General features: G+C 41.7%; 1 protein-coding gene and 1 pseudogene across 13 annotated transcripts in view; one reads left to right on the top strand and one right to left on the bottom strand.

Annotated features, from left to right (window-relative positions):
• The window catches only part of Sdccag8 (SHH signaling and ciliogenesis regulator SDCCAG8), a 206096-nt gene that overhangs the window by 183091 nt on the left and 4382 nt on the right, over nucleotides 1–18623 (bottom strand). For 11 of the 13 annotated variants that reach the window (XR_006062124.2, XR_013043545.1, XR_006062126.2 and 8 more), the window contains exons 2-6: nucleotides 12146–12298; nucleotides 10528–10613; nucleotides 8172–8282; nucleotides 5921–6046; nucleotides 167–307 (exon numbers count right to left, since the gene is read on the bottom strand). Coding sequence is in view for 6 of the 13 variants with exons in the window: in XM_042258674.2 (XP_042114608.2) it covers nucleotides 167–307; nucleotides 5921–6046; nucleotides 8172–8282; nucleotides 10528–10613; nucleotides 12146–12298 (617 nt within the window). In the remaining 7 variants the exon portion in view is untranslated. Of the gene's footprint in view, nucleotides 1–166; nucleotides 308–5920; nucleotides 6047–8171; nucleotides 8283–10527; nucleotides 10614–12145; nucleotides 12312–18623 lie in introns of all 13 variants that reach the window. The other 2 variants (XR_013043544.1, XM_076548294.1) reach the window with 1 other exon arrangement.
• On the top strand, nucleotides 1505–1983 carry LOC102925289 (small ribosomal subunit protein eS24 pseudogene; annotated as a pseudogene).

The following is an 18623-nucleotide window of genomic DNA, read 5'->3' as shown; positions in this document are numbered from 1 at the left end:
GAATATGAGCAGGCAGAGCAACCCTGGGTGAGCCGCAGGGTGACTGAAATGGTCAGCTGAGGAGCAAAGGGGAAAGATGAAGAGTGACCATATGATCCGACAAGTCCACTTCCAGGTCTAAACTCAAGAGGCTGGAAGGAGATGCAGAAAAACAACCCCCACTTACCAGCTCTAGCTTCCACTTTTCAGCATCGCCAGTGGATGTGGCTTTGCCGGTTTCAGCATCACCGTGAGAAAATGGTCTCTTTGCAGCTTCATCCACCCTAGAATCTTCTCCTGTCTTCATCCAAGAATCCTGAATGTTTCCCTAAAATAAAATGCACCATTAGTTGCAGCTGGCATTCAACATTAAATAAATATGCAGACTATAAATGGACTCATGATTCCCACCCATGAGGAAAATGCACATGCTGAAGTTCTAAGTCACACATCACTTTGCATGGTCATGCTATTAGGGCTATGCTGGAAATGGGTATTACAGGGTCAAGTGCCCACATGTGCAGAGTAATCCAAATATCCACAGAGGAGCCGGGATGCCTATGCATTGACCATTCTCCTCAGAAGACAGACATTCTGGAAACTGATAGCTCAGTCTCAAGTATGTCTTTCATTTTCATATTCCATGGAGGCTAATGCAAGGCCTGAATGCCATTTTCAGTATCAAAAAAGAGAGAAAAATAGAGCACATGTGGCAGTAGACAGAGCCATGGACCACATGCCAGGGACTCCAAAAGGAGTGGTAGGGAACAGGACACATAGCTAAAATGTGTCACAAGCAACCAGAAATAGCCACTACTGTGTGGGAACAGAAATCCGCGTCACCATAAAATTGAAGGTAAGGCAGGTTATTGTTCTTTGTTTAAAACACTACTAAATTCTGGCTCATAGTTAGTCAACTTTGATGAACCTAAAACCAATTTATAATCTCTGCTTTCAACATTCAAGGAGATAAGCAACTTAAGGATCTGGGAAATGTACATGGGTGGTAAGGACTACCATACTTCTATTAATTTAGAGCAACCAATAATCCCTGAGCCTTGGCTAAGTGCCAGAGGATGCAACAGCCATAAGGAAGGAGAGGCCCCCAAACACTGAGTTATATATGGCAGTGCCATAATGACCAGCAATGTCGTTGACTGCATTCTAGAGCAGTGCCGATAATCTCCTCCACATTCTCTTGCAAGCTCAGTTTAATGCAAGCATGTATACAGCACCTACTGTGTTGTTCAGACGTGTGTGTAGCACTTTCTGTGGTCAAACGTGTGTAGCACTTACTGTTTTCAGACATGTGTATAGAACCTATTGTGTGCATACAAGTGTATACCATGAATTATGTTAAAAAAAAAACAAAACTGTGCTAATAACTTGGAATACAAAAATAAAAATGGCGAAGCTTAGCTCCAAGGGGTTTACAGTCTAATGAAGGAAGACATACACCAAAGCAGATAATTAAGAGTAAAAAAGGGCTCCTTTCCTCCTGTGCAGCTTGGGCACCGTAGCTATCATGAATGACACGGTAACGATCCGACCAGGAGGTTCATGACTAACCGTCTGCTTCAGAGGAAACAGATGGTTATTGATGTCCTTCACCCTGGGAAGGCAACAGTACCAAAGACTGAAATCCGGGAGAAGCTAGCCAAAATGTGCAAAAGCACACCAGATGTCATCTCTGTGTTCGGATTCAGGACCCACTTCGGTGGCAGCAAAACAGCTGGCTTGGGCATGATCTATGATTCTCTAGATTATGCTAAGAAGGAGCCCAGACACAGACTGGCAAGACACGCCCTCTGTGAGAAGAAGAAGACCTCCCGGAAACAGCGGAAGGAGCCCAAAAACAGAATGAAGAAGGTCAGGGGCACCGCCAAGGCCAATGTTGGTGCTGGCAAAAAGTGAGTGGAGATTAGATACAGCCAAAGGAGTAGATCTGCAGTGATTTGATCTGCGGTGGTGCGCAGACAATTTCAGAGAGAACAAATAAACTAAAAGCTTATATGTTTGGGGAAAAAAAATTAAAAAGGTAAGTTCTGGGCTGAAGGTGTGCCTGGAGAACCTAGTAAGGTCAATTAGACTTCCATCTCCCACCCTCATACCTCACCCCAGCTTCTGCAGTAAGTTCCTTAGAAAGCCCCAGACCAAAAGTTTGATGGTTTGATGATGAGTTTTGTGTTTCTCTCTCTCTCTCCCTCTCTCTCTCTCTCCTACTCTCACCTCTCTCCCCTCATCCCATCCATGAACCTATAATAAACTTTTCTGTAAAACTGACCCTCTCTGATCTGTGTTACTCATTTCTCTAATTTGCTAGACCAGGACTTGAAAGCCATTGAGTTTTCCAGGATCGTAGCTCTTCAAGGCAAGAAAAGCTCAGTTGTTCACAAAGACCCTGCAATACTCCACATGAGGACTGAGCCAGAATAGCGGGAAGGGGGAGGGGGGGACAGACGGAGGCGGGGGGGGGGGGGGGGGGGACAGGGACGCGGGTTGGGGGGTGTTGAGAGGATTCAGAGATCCAAATTAGTTTTCTGGAAAAGTCTTGGTCTTGGTGTGTCATTTAGATTGGAAAACCTTCCAGAAAGAGGCCGCCTCCCAAGAAAACTTGGAGTGGGAATGCATGGTAACCACAAAGGTGTTCATGGAAAGTTCGCCGTCTCTATGACAGAGGTAAAGGAGAAGGTAGTGAGAGGAGGAAGCTGGACAGTCAGAGAGGTCCTAGGCTACAAGTCTGCAACCTATCATGTAAGCAGGGCCGGCTCTCGCAAGATCTGCTTGTATTCAGAGTTGCTCTAGAATCAAGGAAGGATCACGGTACTAATCTCCTCTAGAGAACTTGGCTAAAACACATAGACTACAGATGCTGACTCATGATATAAAATATTATTATTCTTGCCTTCTGCAGATAGCTTTAAAAAACTTGAATAGTATTTAACCAGTTTTTTAAATCCTTAAAATCATTGAAAACCTCTTATTTACTTATTGTCAGAAACATTAATAAAGAAAATGACTTAGAAATTTTCTACTTAAAAAAATCCTATCCTAGATCTTTAAGTGCCAAAATTTCTAATAAGTAACATATTGTAATATTATTATACTTTTTAAGTACAGAGAAAACTTTCCTGGAAGGGGGATTTCATGAGAATTTAAAAAATGATTTTAAAAGATGAATGATATATATTGTAAATAGTTTTACAGTTTTTTTAAAAATAATTTACTTTTATTTTACGTACATTGGGTTTTTGCCTGTATCTATGTCTATGTAAACATCTCAGATCCTCTGCAATTAGAGTTACAGATAGTTGTAAGCTACCATGTGGGTTCTGGGAATTGAACCTGGGTCCTCTGGAAGAGCAGCCAGTGCTCTTAACTGCTGAGCCATCTCTCCAGCCCTGCATAGTTTTAGTTATAAAATATCATCACCATTCTTCTATAATATCTAGGTCATCAACTAGGCCAAAAGTTCCAAGGCTTGTTGGCTAGCCTCCAAGTACAGAGATATAATGGAGAACAGAGACGATTTCTTCTCTGGGAGGAACCTCGCATCAATACGGTCTCATTCAGTATGAGCATCTCTCGCTACTTTATGCAGACAGGCAGCGTAATATGAGGCTAGGTAAATGAGTTCAGGATCCAGACAGTCCTGGGCTCTAGTCCTTGCTTTACCATTTTACATTTCTGTGACAGTACACCAGTTACTTAGGTTACTTAACTACTATGTATTTTAAGTTTCTCCTTGGAAAAATACAAATAATAACACCTGCCTTATATGGTTATTGTGAAACTGAACTAACACAAGATAAATAATAGGCTTGATACAGTGCCTGACAAACCCATGCAGTCACGACAAATGATAGTTATTACTACATCAATGTTACAGTTATTCAAAAAGAGGACATCACACAACACCAGGAAATCTAAGTTCAAATTAGCCAATAGCATTGCTGAGACTTGGTATGAACATTTGAGTCACTAAAAAAAGCCCACTCTTCCTTAGAAAAAAATATTCGTTACCTACTGACATTTAAGATCTCCTACAAAGTTGTATTCATCTCAACTGGAATACGGCATGCATTGGTGACAACTGTTTACCTACCCAAGGAAAAAGCAGGGGCAACTGTTCGTAAGAGTGGGCACCACAGAAGGCTACGTGGGTCAGCTGGCAAACCTACACGAGTCATTTCAATCTTTTCATCACTTTTCCTTTCATGTGAAGAGGGAGATCGACAACGCAACCTCTCTGGAACCTTGTTTATTCTAAGATTATGACCAGTCTTCTTTTGGCAAATACTCCTTGCTCAGACTGCAGATGTGTGTGCCCATCACTTCCCTCCCCAGGCATTGCTCACTTCTCCTGGCTTCTTAGTCACTTGTCTGCCTGATTTCCTCTCTCACTTCACTTCCTCTTCTCCCACTTCTTTGCCACTGTATAAATATTGAAGACCATGAATAATTGACTCACAGCTAAGTGATTATATAGTTATAAGAAAGCACAAGACTATTTTTTAAATGGGCTATTCCTAAGTACTTTTTATAGGTTGCTATCCTTTTCAATCTGACATTCAAATTATAGACACTAAGATGGAATTTTTAACCACCAATATTAACTATATAAAGCTTCAAAATAATTACATATCAACGGGTAAGTAACTTGTCACAGATGTAAATGGAAACACTAATCATCAGTCCACTGGTGAGTTTTCAAAGTTAACACAATCAGCTGCTGATCTCAACAGCAAATTCTTACACACACAATTCAAGGATCAGAAATGAAATGCTGGGTCAGACTGGAGCAAGAAAGCTTCAAAACAAAAATCAGAGAATACATAAGTACATCCTCAAGACTCTCACATATTCTTCTTAATAGAACTGATTCACTAATGACACCTAAAGAAAAAAAAAAGAAAAGAAAAGAAAAAGAAACCCACCAAAGTCCATGACAAAGTAAGCTGCAACCATCAAGCATTGAAACTCTCCAATGGAAGATAGAATTTGTCTCACAAAGAACAGGCTATGATCAGCTGTGTCCCATGGTAAAACACTTCTAATACAAAAGTATCTGTGATACGTAATAAAAAGATATTAAATTTAAACACAATTCCAAGAGCTTTGTGTCAAAGAATTCTAAAGATAACTTCACCCACTCTTCTTCAAAGTTCAGCCACTGATACTAGAATCATGTAGGCAACTTGAAACTGATGCTCCTAGGACCCAACCAGACCAGGAAAATTAGACTCTGGGGGAACGGAACCCAACATCTCCTACTGTAGACCCTGATGTGGGTAAAGCTTCTCATATTAAACCATGCAAGGCTTATTAAACTACCTACTAAATACCATGAGAAAATCAAACTTATGGACCACAGAAGAACAATCTCAAATCTCAGGTTCACAGAACTTTGTTCTTTCACTACACAGTGCTGCTCATCATACTAAGATCTTGGAGCTCAAGAAAAGCTTACGAAGGCCAACAGAGCCGGGTTTCTAGTTTTAGCACAGTTCCTACTACATAACACGTTCCATGCTTGCAGGTCCCTCTCTCCATATGGAAAAGGCACAAGAGCACGCTCAGAGGAGAAACTGGAGGGACCTCCAGGCACCTGCTCTGGCACTTGAAGATCCACTCCACCACAGCTGATTCTAACTTTTGTGGCACCACGCAAATGCGAGCATGGCTCTCTCACCAAACTACAAAGAGATGGACCCAGTAATTCTGACCTGTGCAGAATAGCTATGGATGTAATCCAACACAAAATCAACCATAAGCTTTTGTTTTGTTTTGTTTCTTTTTCTTTGTAACTCAGCTTCACAGTTTTTGAGTATGAACTTTGTAGATGACAATATTATATCAAAAGGTTGGACAACGTTGAAAAACAGGAATAAAGGGAAGGAAACGTTCAAACTAAAAGATTATGGTAATAAACACCACTCACAGATGCATCCAGGAGTGTTTGCTCCCTCAGTGTCTCCTCCTGCCTTTGAGATTTCAGTTCTTGCTGGAGCCTTTCATTCTCCAGCACAACCACTTGCACCCTATTTTTCATTCCAGATAATTCATCCTATAAAAGGCAGAAATCAAAATACGTTAAAGCATTTTCAACAATATTTATATTTATTAATTACTATGGAATCCAGCATGAAATAAACTATGGAAGACTTATCCAATCAGTTTCCTGACATACAACAATTTATTAAGGCAAAAAAGGAAACCCAACATTAGGGTATATTATCAAGTATTTGGGTTACTTGATGGACAGTTGAAGGCCTGCTGATGACCATATCACAAATGTAATCTTTTTCTGGAAGTTTGTTTCTTCAAGAAATCGAGGCCAGAGAAAAGTCTTATTTAAAATGGTTATCTAAGAGATTTTTTTTTTAATGAGGCAGACTGCTGAAAAGTAAGTAAATGACTATCAGTCATTTGCCAATAATGTCTGAGGACTCAATGGAAGGAGAGACAAAGACATAAAAAAGTGCAGTGTCTATGAACCAGTGCCCAGAGGAACCACAAATGAAGCAGGCTGCTCTAAAGTTTGAGCATTCTTATCTTACATACGTCACTGTCCTAGCAGTGTGTAATATAAGGAATTAGGGAAGTCACAACTTGAATAGCTACTAAGTGGCACCTCACTTTCTGAAAACAAAGATCTCAAATATATGAATGCTTAACCTATATTCATTACTACTATCATCAAAAGCTATTATGCATAATATGCAGATTTCTTTCACCTTCTTTAGGGGGAAAAAGCAAACCTGAAATTAAATGTTATAATTTGAACAATAGTTTCAAAAGTCCAGTTTTCAGTCTGACATGTAATTGTGCTTGAAGGATATCAACTCAATCTCTCTAATAAAAAAGTTGAGCAATCTGAAAATCAATTCTTAAGTCAGAGAGAGAGAGCTGTTCCTCCAAATTGGAGAAAACATGCTTAGAATTGCAATACCTGAACAGAAACCCCGAAGAAACCTCTGCAGAAGCCAGTACTTATGAAGGAAAATCCAAATTATAATTGATTAATGGTTCAAAGCTCGGTGTGGATCAGTTTAAGATTTAAAAACTCTAGGGAGATCAAGGACCCCCTCAGAGTTTTAATTCTGTAACTACCAAGTTCTCAAAGCAAAGACTAGAAATAAACCCACATGCCAGGAAGGGGCAAAGCAGCATTTTTAAACTATGCCCAGGAGCCTGTGTTCTCTGTATCAAGGCCTGTCTCAGGTGAAAACACTTTCAAGGACATATAGACATTGGTTTTATTAAAGCCTAAAGAGAGTGGGATAATAAACACACAACCCTAGTCCCCTCTACTGCCCCCTCCAGGTCACTCACTTAGTGAAGCGTGAAAGGGACTCAAGGATTAGACAGCATCTTGCCCCCTCCCATGCTTTACCATGCCAACAGGGCTCCCATACCACAGTGGAGAAATTCAACCTACAGAACTTAAGGATTCTCTAAGGAAACTTGAAGACCCGCCGAACCGGAAGAAATTTTAGTCTGATGTTTATAGTAAAAGCAAACTGTAAAAACAGCCTAACTTCTAGTCATAAAAACAAGGCCTCCCAGTAAAGGCTTATTGTTTAGTTAGGCCTCTGCTGTGTGGGAAATATCAGAAGCAACTTGTGGGAGGAAAGGGTTTATTTAGCTTACACGTCCTGATTACATCCATCAGTGAAGGAAGTCAGGGCAGGAACTCCAGGCAGGAACTTGGAAGCAGGAGCTACAGCAGAGCCACAGAGGACTCACTTACTGGTGTGCTCTCCATGATTCACTTGGTTTGCTTTCTTAAACAACCCAGGACCACCTGCTCAGGGATAGCACCACCCACAATGGGCTGGACCCTCTCACCCCAAACATTAATAAGAAAATGCCCCACAGACATATTCACAGGTCAATCTGATGAGGGCAACTCCTTACTAGGGTTCCCTCTTCCTAGAGGACTCTATTTGTGTGAGGTTGATAAAAGCTAACCAGCACAGCACTTAGTTACTATTACTTACTATCCCATGTACAGCACTCAACAGAGAAATAGCAAGGACTGCTGGGAGTTAAAGAATCAGAGATGGCATGATGGAAAGAACCACATAAGAACAGTCATTTTTCAGTGGATCGCACTAATCATGAAAACTAAGAATAGCAAACTTCAATATAAGGTATAATTGCCATTGAAGTCCTAATGAGTAACTTACCTTGCAGAATTTAACTTCCGCTTCTAAATGATGAATGTACTGAGACTGGTCATTAATGATAGGAACGAGGTTGTGCACAGTAGGCATGCTATTGTCCTCACATTCTGGCCGCTGAGGGAGAAAGGACAAATTAAGCAGCCCCACATTTAGCAGAGAATCACCTGGTCATCCTCTCTACAATCAATTTAGTGCTGGTGTGACATAAGTAAAGACTGGATCACAGTGTACTAGATCACAGAATACACAGACTATTTATGTCTTTATTCTATAAATTCCACAAGTATAAGGATATGAATATTATTTTTGAAAAATAGAGAGCAAACAGTTATTAAAAGCACATGACACATGGAGGTTCTTTTTCAGAGCAGGGCACTATAACCGGCTTGGAATGGCTACCTGCTTAGCTCCCTAACAATGTGACAGCCCATTCAGGAATGCTGAGACATAAGGGGCAGTCAGTCCTCTTCCAAACACTGATGGAAGACGAGTGCCATCAGCAGCTGCACATCAGCTCACCGAGTGAGAGCTTCAGACATGGACGTCAAACGCACGCCAGTGACGCAAATCTGCTTCAGAGGGGCGCACTGAAAAAGCAAGAGCTTGGGCTTTCACTTTGTTGTTGCTGAGTGAATTTTTTAGGCTTGTGTAGTGTGCATGAGGTAGGTGTGTGTGTGTGTGTGTGTGTGTGTGTGTGTGTGTGTGTGTGTGTGTGTACGCCCCTAGTCTAGCAACAATTCAAAACTATGCATTCTTGGGCACAGATCCTCTAAGGCTAAGCAGTAAAAGAGACATAAGCTGCCCTAAGGAGCCCACAAAGACATTTCAGAAAAAGTTCTACTGCTGTTGGTATTTTAAGGAAGAAGAAATCAGGAAAAGGGAAGTAAGAATCAGCAGTCAGCCTGACAGGAAGGCCTGCAAAGAGAACATTTCTGTTTCTCACTCACTTTCTATGGCTTTAACAGAGCATTATTCCTGACTGAAGTGTTTTCTGTCCTAAGAATAGGGCTGAGTATAAAAGAACAAACTCTGAACTAGGCCAAAATCATAATCTAGGCCTTAAGTCCACCTAGTGCATGTCACAGACTTGCTAAAAGGACACTATGCCTAAGTCCTGGAATTTTCGTAATCACAGGGAAGATGGTATATTTAGAACTCTTTAGAAAGCCATGAAGTTGGACATAAATATTAACAAGCACAGCAGCAGTGGCCACCTTACGATTGCAGTATCTGTGACAATGGAACGCAAAGCCTGCATGCTGCACTCTAGAAACATGTGGCTTGCCTTGACTCACATGAGGAGTGTCATAATGGCTCCCTCCAAAAGCACTGCATTCTTATCTACACATTTATGCTTAATTCTTACTTCATAGAAATACACTTCATTCACATATTCAATATTCATAGCTATTGATTACAATTTTAATAAGGTATTTTATCACTGAGTGCATTTACTACTGCTGGACTTTGGTTTCTAGAATGCTCTTAAAAGCACAAGGTGAATGGAGTGCTTTCAAATCAATTAGAGGAAGTTGCTAGAGCTGTTGCACGTTCAGATACACTCATTAGCTTTGAAGACGAAGCTGAGCACTAGCATTATGGAGCTTACTAAATCAGGGTGGGTAGAAAGGTATGCACCAGGAGAGTTTATTTACCATTGCTTTACAAATGCACAGGTCCCTTTACAGGAGCATATATAAAAGAGTGGTAAGCTGCACTGTGTATTCATATGTACTAACTATGAGGCACACTAATTAGAAGTCCCTTTCAGACTGCACCATGAAATACCCTCTCATAGCCAGCACTATGAGCCAGTAGAGCAGGTCAGAAGAATGAGGCTCTCCTGAGAGTGAAACTCAGACATTGGTGGGATGGGAAGTAGATCTAGTATTTTCTTAAGTTCAATATATGGATATTCAAACTATAACAAACTCCTCAAAGAATATACAAAATCAAAGAAATGCTATATAATTTCTCACTAATTGTACCACTAAAAAAAAAGAGCATTCAAAAGAAGGGGTCTAACATTACAATTAGTAACCTACAGATGACTAAATATAGACATGAACTTCTAAAAAATATTATTAAAACATTATGCCTTTGCATTGACTGTCATTTTTATATATTCACTAACAGTTGCAAAAAACGTTTCTGAAACCATTCTCTTGACTACACTTTTGAATCTAAAAAATAAATAAAAAATGTCAAGATTCTCTCAGTTCAAACTATCAGAGGTGAAGGAAATAAAATTCCTATGACTATAATCTGGAATGTGTGCAAAATGCTCAAAATGACACAGGAAAATAAAGCAAAGCTAGGAACCCCATGCTTTTGTCAGGCTTCAAAGGGTGACACTTACCACAGGGGACATCTTTCGTCTTTGCGGTGGAGACATCTCATTGTCCTTACTTGCTTGTTGGCGCAATAAAGCTTTGAGTTGATTGACTATAGAGCAAAAGCGATGAATTTATTGACCTTGCTAGAGACCCATGGGTTATGCATAGTTTAGGTTATAAATGTCCCCCAAAGACCATGCATCAAAGAAAATGCCCCTCACTTAACATTAATGGGAGATAAACACAATTAGAAGAGGTAGGACCTAGTGAAGAGGTAGGGATTTGATTATTAAATCAAATCATTAAATGTGGGAAGTCTTCAAGTTACTAGGGAAGTTGGGATCTGCCTCTTCTTTTTCCCTTCCTGGAATGAGGTAGGTACCTGGAGGAACTGCCCTACCACATGGCCAAAGATGGGCTAAAACATGTAAAAAATATATTAAGCAAAACAAACTGTTAAGGTATGTTGGCACACTCCTGTAATATCATCACTTGAGAGACGACCAGAAGTTCAAGCCCACCTGGTCTACACAGAGAGTTCCTGGCCATTCAGGCATTCATAGGAAGACCTTGTCTCATAAAGAAAAAGTATCTTCTGCTGTGGATACACTCTGTATGCTGTGAATGTGTTGCTCTGATTGGTTAATAAATAAAATGCTGACTGGCCAGTAGCCAGGCAGCAAGTATAGGTGGGACAAGCAGAGAAGAAAATTCTGGGAAAAGTCAGGACACCGAGGAAGCAAGATGTGAAGGCAGAACTGAGAAAAGGTACCAAGCCATGTGGCTAAACATAAATAAGAATTATGGGTTAATTTAAGTGTAAGAGCTAGTCAATAGTTTAGCTTGAGCTAATGGCCAAGCAGTTTTAATTAATGTAAGCTTCTGTGTGTTTACTTGGGTCCAAGCAGCCACAAGGCCACTGGAGCTGGGCAGAACCAGGAAAACTTCAGCTACAATATTCTTTATAAGTTTGTTTATCTAAGATGTTGTTATAGTGATGGAAAGTAGACTAACATTTTATTACTAAACATCAATCCAGCAAATATTGCTTAAACTATTAGGCAATAAGAACTTTGTATTGGCTAAGGACACAAAGAAAAGAATGAAAACTTAAAAAACTACTTTTTAAGTAGGAATTTAATAAGCAAAATAGAGCAGTAGATACAAGGTTTTAATGTAAACCTAGAGCGTGCACAAAGCTTCCTGGATAGGGATCACAGCATTATGCACTTGCTTTCACACAGGCTCTAAGAGCAGTAGTGAAGAGGATTCAGCACGAGGGAAAGAATGGAGAGGTGTCAGAAATTACAGTCATGAGGAACTGCGGTATAAAGGTATGGATGCATAGTCAGGGGGTGCTAAGAGATGGCTGCTTTCTAAGACAGATGGTTCAGATGAGGCCTGTGAAAAGGATGGTTAAGAGGAGAGCATGGAAAAACCCGACTGGAGAAGTAGGTTAGGAAAATGTTGTTATTCCATCCCAAAGATTTTGGACTTAAGTCCGAAGGATTTGGGAAGTCAAAGGAAAAAAGGTAAGTGAAGGAATTGTCACACAGCAAAAGAAACTAAGCAGTAGAGTGGCCAACTGAACTCTGTGGAGCTGGGAGAATCCACCATGTGCTCAGTGACAGTCACACTCACCAGCATGGCTGTGCTGCAGCTCATGCCAGGCCACCCCGATGTCCTCATTTTCTACATTGACGCTGGGGGAAGGATCCAGAGCATCTTCTTCCACATTGACATCAGCTTCTCTCAGGGCACATTTCAGTTGGTGAAGGCTTCTATTGGCACGTTCTGCAACAAAAGCCTGATGAAAGTCAGGGCCAATAAAATGGTGGCAATCACAGGTGGCATCCTCAAAATGAGTGTCAGTTTCAGGGGGACCTTATGAGAAAAAGTAGAATTCTAGCTCCAGCTAGCTAAGGACTATAACAGAGGAGGTAAGAGAAGATGAAGTTCACAGAAACTAAACTTGGGAATTGCTACAGTTACTGCTCACACCATTATGAACATTCTGTGAATATGACTGCCTAGTTAGGGTTTCTATTGCTGCAACAAAACACCACGACCAAAAAACAAGTTGGGGAGGAAAGGGTTTTTCTGGCTTACACTTCCAGATCATAGTCCATCACAGGAGGATAAGAACTCAAGCAGGGCTGGAACCTGGAGGCAGGAGCTGATATAGAGGCTACAGAGTTCTGCTTAGTGGTTTGTTTGCCCCTGGCTTGCTCAGCCTGCTTTCTTATAGAACCCAGAACCACCAGCCCAAAGATGGTACCACCCACCATGGGCTGGGCTCTCCTCCACTGATCACTAATTGAGAAAATGCCTTACAGCTGGATCTCATGGAGGCATTTCCTCCGCTGAGGCTCCTTCCTCTCTGATGACTCTACCTTGTGTCAAGTCCACAGAAAACCAGCCAGTACAGTGATACAACCAGAAAGAAGGACTGAAGCTCCCTTTATGGTAAAAGAGTCACCAGCCTAAAGGTTTCTTCCTTTCCCTCAGTGCTTGAGACTTGCCTATCCCACCCAGAGACATGAGGTGAGTGGACAGAACCATTCTGGCCCAGGGAAGCCTCACTTTCTCTGAAGACCTAACATCCCTGCCTCACCAAAAGAATTCAAACTGCCTGACCTAGTTCTGATGACGAGCTGGACAGCTGGGTGCTCACAGGAGCAACCACTACCGTACAGTCCTGGCTCACTACATCTCACCCACAGACACTAGGTTAGTATGTATGACCATCCCAAGTCGAAACTGAAACTAACCAGCGTATAAGTGACATAAGCTGTCTATGATGGAATACTTGAAGGTATACTGTTATGATAGCTCATCTCTAAAAATAGCCTCAGGGTCACACTGCACTTCCTCACAGGCCTCAATTTGCATTGACAGGCTACAGTGACAGTTACATCTCATCTTTAAGAAGGGTCAGCAAGGTTTGCTTTCTCTGCCTCAAACTGTTTATTTAACAGCTGGCCACACTACTGGAGAGAAATATAAAAAAGCTAGTGGTTGGGGACAGACCCTGAGACTATAAGAAGCTCCTCTACTCGACCCATCTTCCGCCTACGTGCTCAGTGTAGCCTCCAAAAGATTCCAGAGACCATTTCATTGTAATGGTGTGAAAATGAAGCTAGGGAGAAAACTCAATTGGTAGAGTGCCTGCTCGAAAACATGAGGATCTGAGTTCAGATCCCCAGAACCTTTATAAAAAGCTGCATGTGGCAGAGCACACATTGCTGATGTGGGAGAGAAGAGGTGGATCACTGGGGGTCATTGGTCAGCCAGTCTAGTTGAATCCATGAGTTTCCATCTAAGTCTCAAAAGATAAAGGTAGAGAGCAACTGAGGAAAGACATTCACGGTCATCCTCTCACCTCCATAAGCACACACACACACACACACACACACACACACACACACACACACACTTCTTAAAGGCTTAATTCATTATCAGGCATCCATGAAAACACATTTATAAACATACATTCTGCATTGTTTCCAATGTCATTAACTTCTAAGTTTAGAACCAAATATAATAACCTTATTACTTAATAGGAAAAAATACTCCATGTTACAAAATATGTACTACAATGTCTTTACTTAGAGCAACCCACCCTCTACATAGATAACACTAAAAAGAAGCAGCCTTTCCTGTCTGAGACGAATGGTGAGATCCTATTGTCTTCATGGTGAATTTATCACCACTGTTTTCTCCATAGCAACCCGATTTGCCCACAGACCTTCCTCTGAACACACACCCGGTGCTGACTGATAGCCAGGTCTGGTCTCTTCTTACTCACTCTGGGTTTCAGAAAGTCCACATTAGATACAGTCCTGGTTTTAGCAATACAAGGAGCAACAGCAGTTTTCTAAAACTCAGTATTTTCTGAAAAGACTTGTCAATAGAAAAGGAAAATCAAAGTGGTCCATGATATGCAATACAGTTTAGACATTTAGATTTATGCCCTTAAATCTATAACTAAAGCACTTGCCTTTAGAGCATCCATTAGAAAGGAAACAGAGGGTTTGACTAACGTTAAAGTATGTTCCACAGAGCTATCAAATGACTTCATTTCTAAGACAAAGAATATTTATTTATTTATTTATTTTATTAGGGCAGATACTCTAATTAAGATCTAAGAAGTTATATTAGGAAAAGGGGAAACCTTACATGAGGAAAAATACACAGTGGGAAGTCCCTATAGGTCGAGCTCTTTCAGGAGACCACAACAATGGCAGGTTCTGCTTTATATATTGATTTATTTTGTGGTCCTAGAGATTGGACACTGGGCCTAAGGGAATGCTGGGCAACATCCTCATACTGCACGTCAACTTGCAGTAACCCTTTAAATCTTGTTTCTAATATTCTTATTCAGTCTTTCAGAACCACACTAACATTACATGCTAAAATGCATCAAAAATATTACATGAAATTACAAGACACTGAGATCAACAATTCACCTCCCTCAAAAGGTGAATTTTGGTCTACTTGCTTTGTCTTTGCAACTACTCACTCAGTTGTAAGGTTCAGAGAAGAGATTTTTGCAAGAACTACATCCTAAAACCAAGATCAAGGAGGTAAATGACATTTTAAAATCATTTTATGTAACATTTCAAAGCACACTAAGTGTTTTCAATTCCCGACAGCAGCATGCTTGTGATATGACAAACTGACTTAATCCTGAGGGATAAATTCAGACAATTCCAGACAGATGAACCGCCATAACTCTTCAGCTGAAGCCACTGCAAGGGAACCTCCCATAATCCACCACTCAGCAGATGCAGCTCACTGCTCCTCACACTTAGGGAAACCAGATTAGACGGGAGGCTCCCGCTATCATTTCCTACCTGCTGCTCATGGCCACAGTTTTATCTAACCAAGAGCCAGAAAGACTCTCCACTTCCTCTGTTCTCAGAGGACAGCCGCCTATTTTTGAATACATTCTGATTTCTTCTCTCCAGCACTAACCGCAGGCTGTCGATAAACTTAATTATGAAGATAAATGCAAATAGAACCTCTGCATCCTACAGATCACATGAAAATAATTGAAGTGAACATTACTTCTGCAGTCCATTATCTGAACATCAATCCATACAATGAGCAGGTTCTTAAAGCCAAAGACTGACATCAAGGCGTGTCTCACTCATTTCTCAGTCCAATTTCTCTTCCTCCTAAGTTTTAACTCCTGGCTCACCATTGAGCTTCTTTTTATCAACGTTAACTTCTTAAAAGATAATTTAAACTTCAACAGTCATGTGCATGCATATGTTTTCCGATCATATTCAACATCCATTACTCTCCCTCACCCCTCCCACTCCCTCTAGACCCCTTCCTCCCCCAAAAGTCCTCTCCTATTTAAATGTGGTTTATTTTGTTGTTGTTTTAGGAACCCCTGGGTTTAATTAGGATTGCCTGCGTGAGCATGGGTGTGAAGCTACTTAGGAACATGGCAGCTTACCAGTTGCTACACCACTGGAGAAGAATGACCCCTCCCCCAGCCACAGGACCTGCCAACAGCTCCCAGCTAGGAGTGGCGTTGACATGCTTGTGAACAAAACACACAAGCACCACTCAGTGTAAGACCAGCAAGTACATTCATCTAATCAATTATTAATTTCTACATTTTCCATCTGCCTAGGTGATGGGAAAGAGAAATGTCCTGGTGTCAGGGGTGAGGACTCATCCTGTAAAGTGCCCAGCTGTCTCTAAAACACATGCAATTAACCATTTCCTCGCCTGAGATATGAGACGCCCTGCAGTTCCTGACCCAGGCTTAGGCTAGGCAGACAAGCAGAAAAATGAAACCACAGGAAGACAGGAAAAACGTGCCTGCTCATACTTGACTGGACCACAGCCCACTTTAGAGGACAGCTGTCACGGCTTACTAGAGAACCAACAGGTAGCGAAACCATGAGAGAAACAGCCTCCTCCAAAGTCAGACAAAGCCAAGTCTTGTAAGCAGCCAGCACAATAGTGAAAGCGAATAGAAGATACAGAAATAAAAGTCTCAACAAATCCCAACTCTAATGGCTGAAAACGTGCTGAAGCAGATGGCACCATAGGGAAAGACAGTCTCAACAACAGTGTAATTTTTGTAAGGAAGCAGGGCCTGCAAGATTACCAGTGACAGATGTGGGGCAGCCACTCTGAGACTGCTATGTCCATCCTGTGGTATGCACCGGGCACCTCCTTGGCACCAGCAGGGTGGACTAATGCACCTGGGCCTTTCACCAATAGCGAATTTATTGTACCCGGGCTGGCAGAAGACTGGGGGTAGAATCACCAGACAATACAGTCTGCATTCATAATTGTAAGTACTCTTTCTTGAGTCTCTTGCAATGGCTGCAACATTGTTTCTCAACACAGTGCTATCAGTGTTTCAGACCTGATAACTTGGTCACGGGAATCATACTATGCATCTTCGCCACTGTCCCTGGCTTCTATTCATGGGATGTCAGCAACACTCCCCTCCACCCCCAGTCATGAAGATCAACAATGTCTGTAGACATTACTAAATGTTTGCTTGCCAGACAAATGGACCCTGGTTGAGATCAACGAAGCAAGATTGCTCCTGCTCAGCCTTGAGGAGCTAGTCCCACCGTCAGTGTCCCACCCACCACATCCACCACACTGTTATACTGCAAAGGCAACAGCCTTTTGATGGAATGGGCAGCTCAGCACACTGCTCTTTGCACTAGTAGAGCAGGGTATAACCAGAGGCCACCACCATCAGTGTAGGAGTCTTTCATATTTCTATCGTAATAAAGAGATCAAATTTTGTATTTAGCCCACTTTATTGCAAGGCGAGGGCCTGACAATGCAGTATCTGCTCTAGGCCTACTCCTCCAAACCTTCCGGTGGGATTAATGAACTCCATCATGGTCCAGGCTGCAGATGGTCCAGATGTGTGCAGAGTGCACTGCAGGGTACTGTCGTTACCTCTGGACTCACAGGAAAACTTGGCCATGGGCTGGTAATGTCACTGAAGTACAAATCTTTAAAGATTTATTTGTTTCTTTGTTTTCAACTACCCAGAGTAGCCTTAAACTAGAGCTCCTCCAGCCTCCTCAGCACTGGAATGACAGGCATATTTCACCATGCCTTGCTTACTGATTTTTGTTCTAGTAAAAAAACAAAACAGACAAACCAAAAACAAAGGAGCCACTAAAAACAAAGTGAGTATGTAAACAAAAACACTCATAATTATTTTTACATCCCCCCAAGGTGTACGAGTACGTGTGTGTGTATGTATGTACCTACAGACATATAAATACAAATAACACATGGCAAAGAATAAAAAAAAATCAGAAAAATATTTATGGAAATAGAAAAGAAGAAATGTACGTTTTATGAGTAAATCTGAGAAAAAGAGAAAACTTTCCCTGCAGATAAACAAGTGTTCTTAAGTGAGCCAAAGGTCCTGATGACATCACTGCTAGCTGGCACACAGGCAAACCTCTCAGTTAGCAGTGTTGTTACACAACCCTCCTGCAGATGTGAATTCTTCCCTACATCCAAGCAAAACATCCTCCATCAACATTCTCTCCAGTTTTCTCCACCTACACCAAACACGAAGAAAGGGACCATCCTCAAGATTGGTGTTCCCGCCACAGCCCCTCTCGCTTCCAATGCACCTCTTCACCTCCTTCCTTCCAGTTTCCTAAGACAGGAGCACAGTCTTCACCCTTCAGAGCAGGGAAAAGGTCGCCAGCACTCCAGGTGACAGAGGGCACACTAGGCTCTCAGACGTGCTTATGCTCGGCTTGCTTCTTCGAGAAAGAGCAGAAGGGAGACGTGGGGGAGAAGGAAGCCAGGAAGAACATGAAAAACACAGGGCACAGAGTCTGACCACACGCCGACCCTTCCCTAGTACGTGTCCTCGACCCCCTTTGTCGTCTTGGCTCCCACAGGCAACAGTCCTCACATCTGGTTCAAGCTTCTAACTTGCAGACAAGGAAACAGAAATCCAAATCCAACTTATGAACTTGTCCAAGGTCATACCAATGCTAATCGGCAAAGCGACAGGAAGTTCAGTGATCTGGCTCCTCGTCACACATTCTCTCCTGCCTCTGTCATAGTCTCCTCCGAGTGCATCTGGAGGCTGAAATAC

The sequence above is a fragment of the Peromyscus maniculatus genome, chromosome 11 (genome assembly GCF_049852395.1).
Source record: "Peromyscus maniculatus bairdii isolate BWxNUB_F1_BW_parent chromosome 11, HU_Pman_BW_mat_3.1, whole genome shotgun sequence".
NCBI classification, from domain to species: Eukaryota; Metazoa; Chordata; class Mammalia; order Rodentia; family Cricetidae; genus Peromyscus; species Peromyscus maniculatus.
Note: the sequence above shows the minus strand (reverse complement) of the source record. Positions and strands in the feature narration are given on the sequence as shown.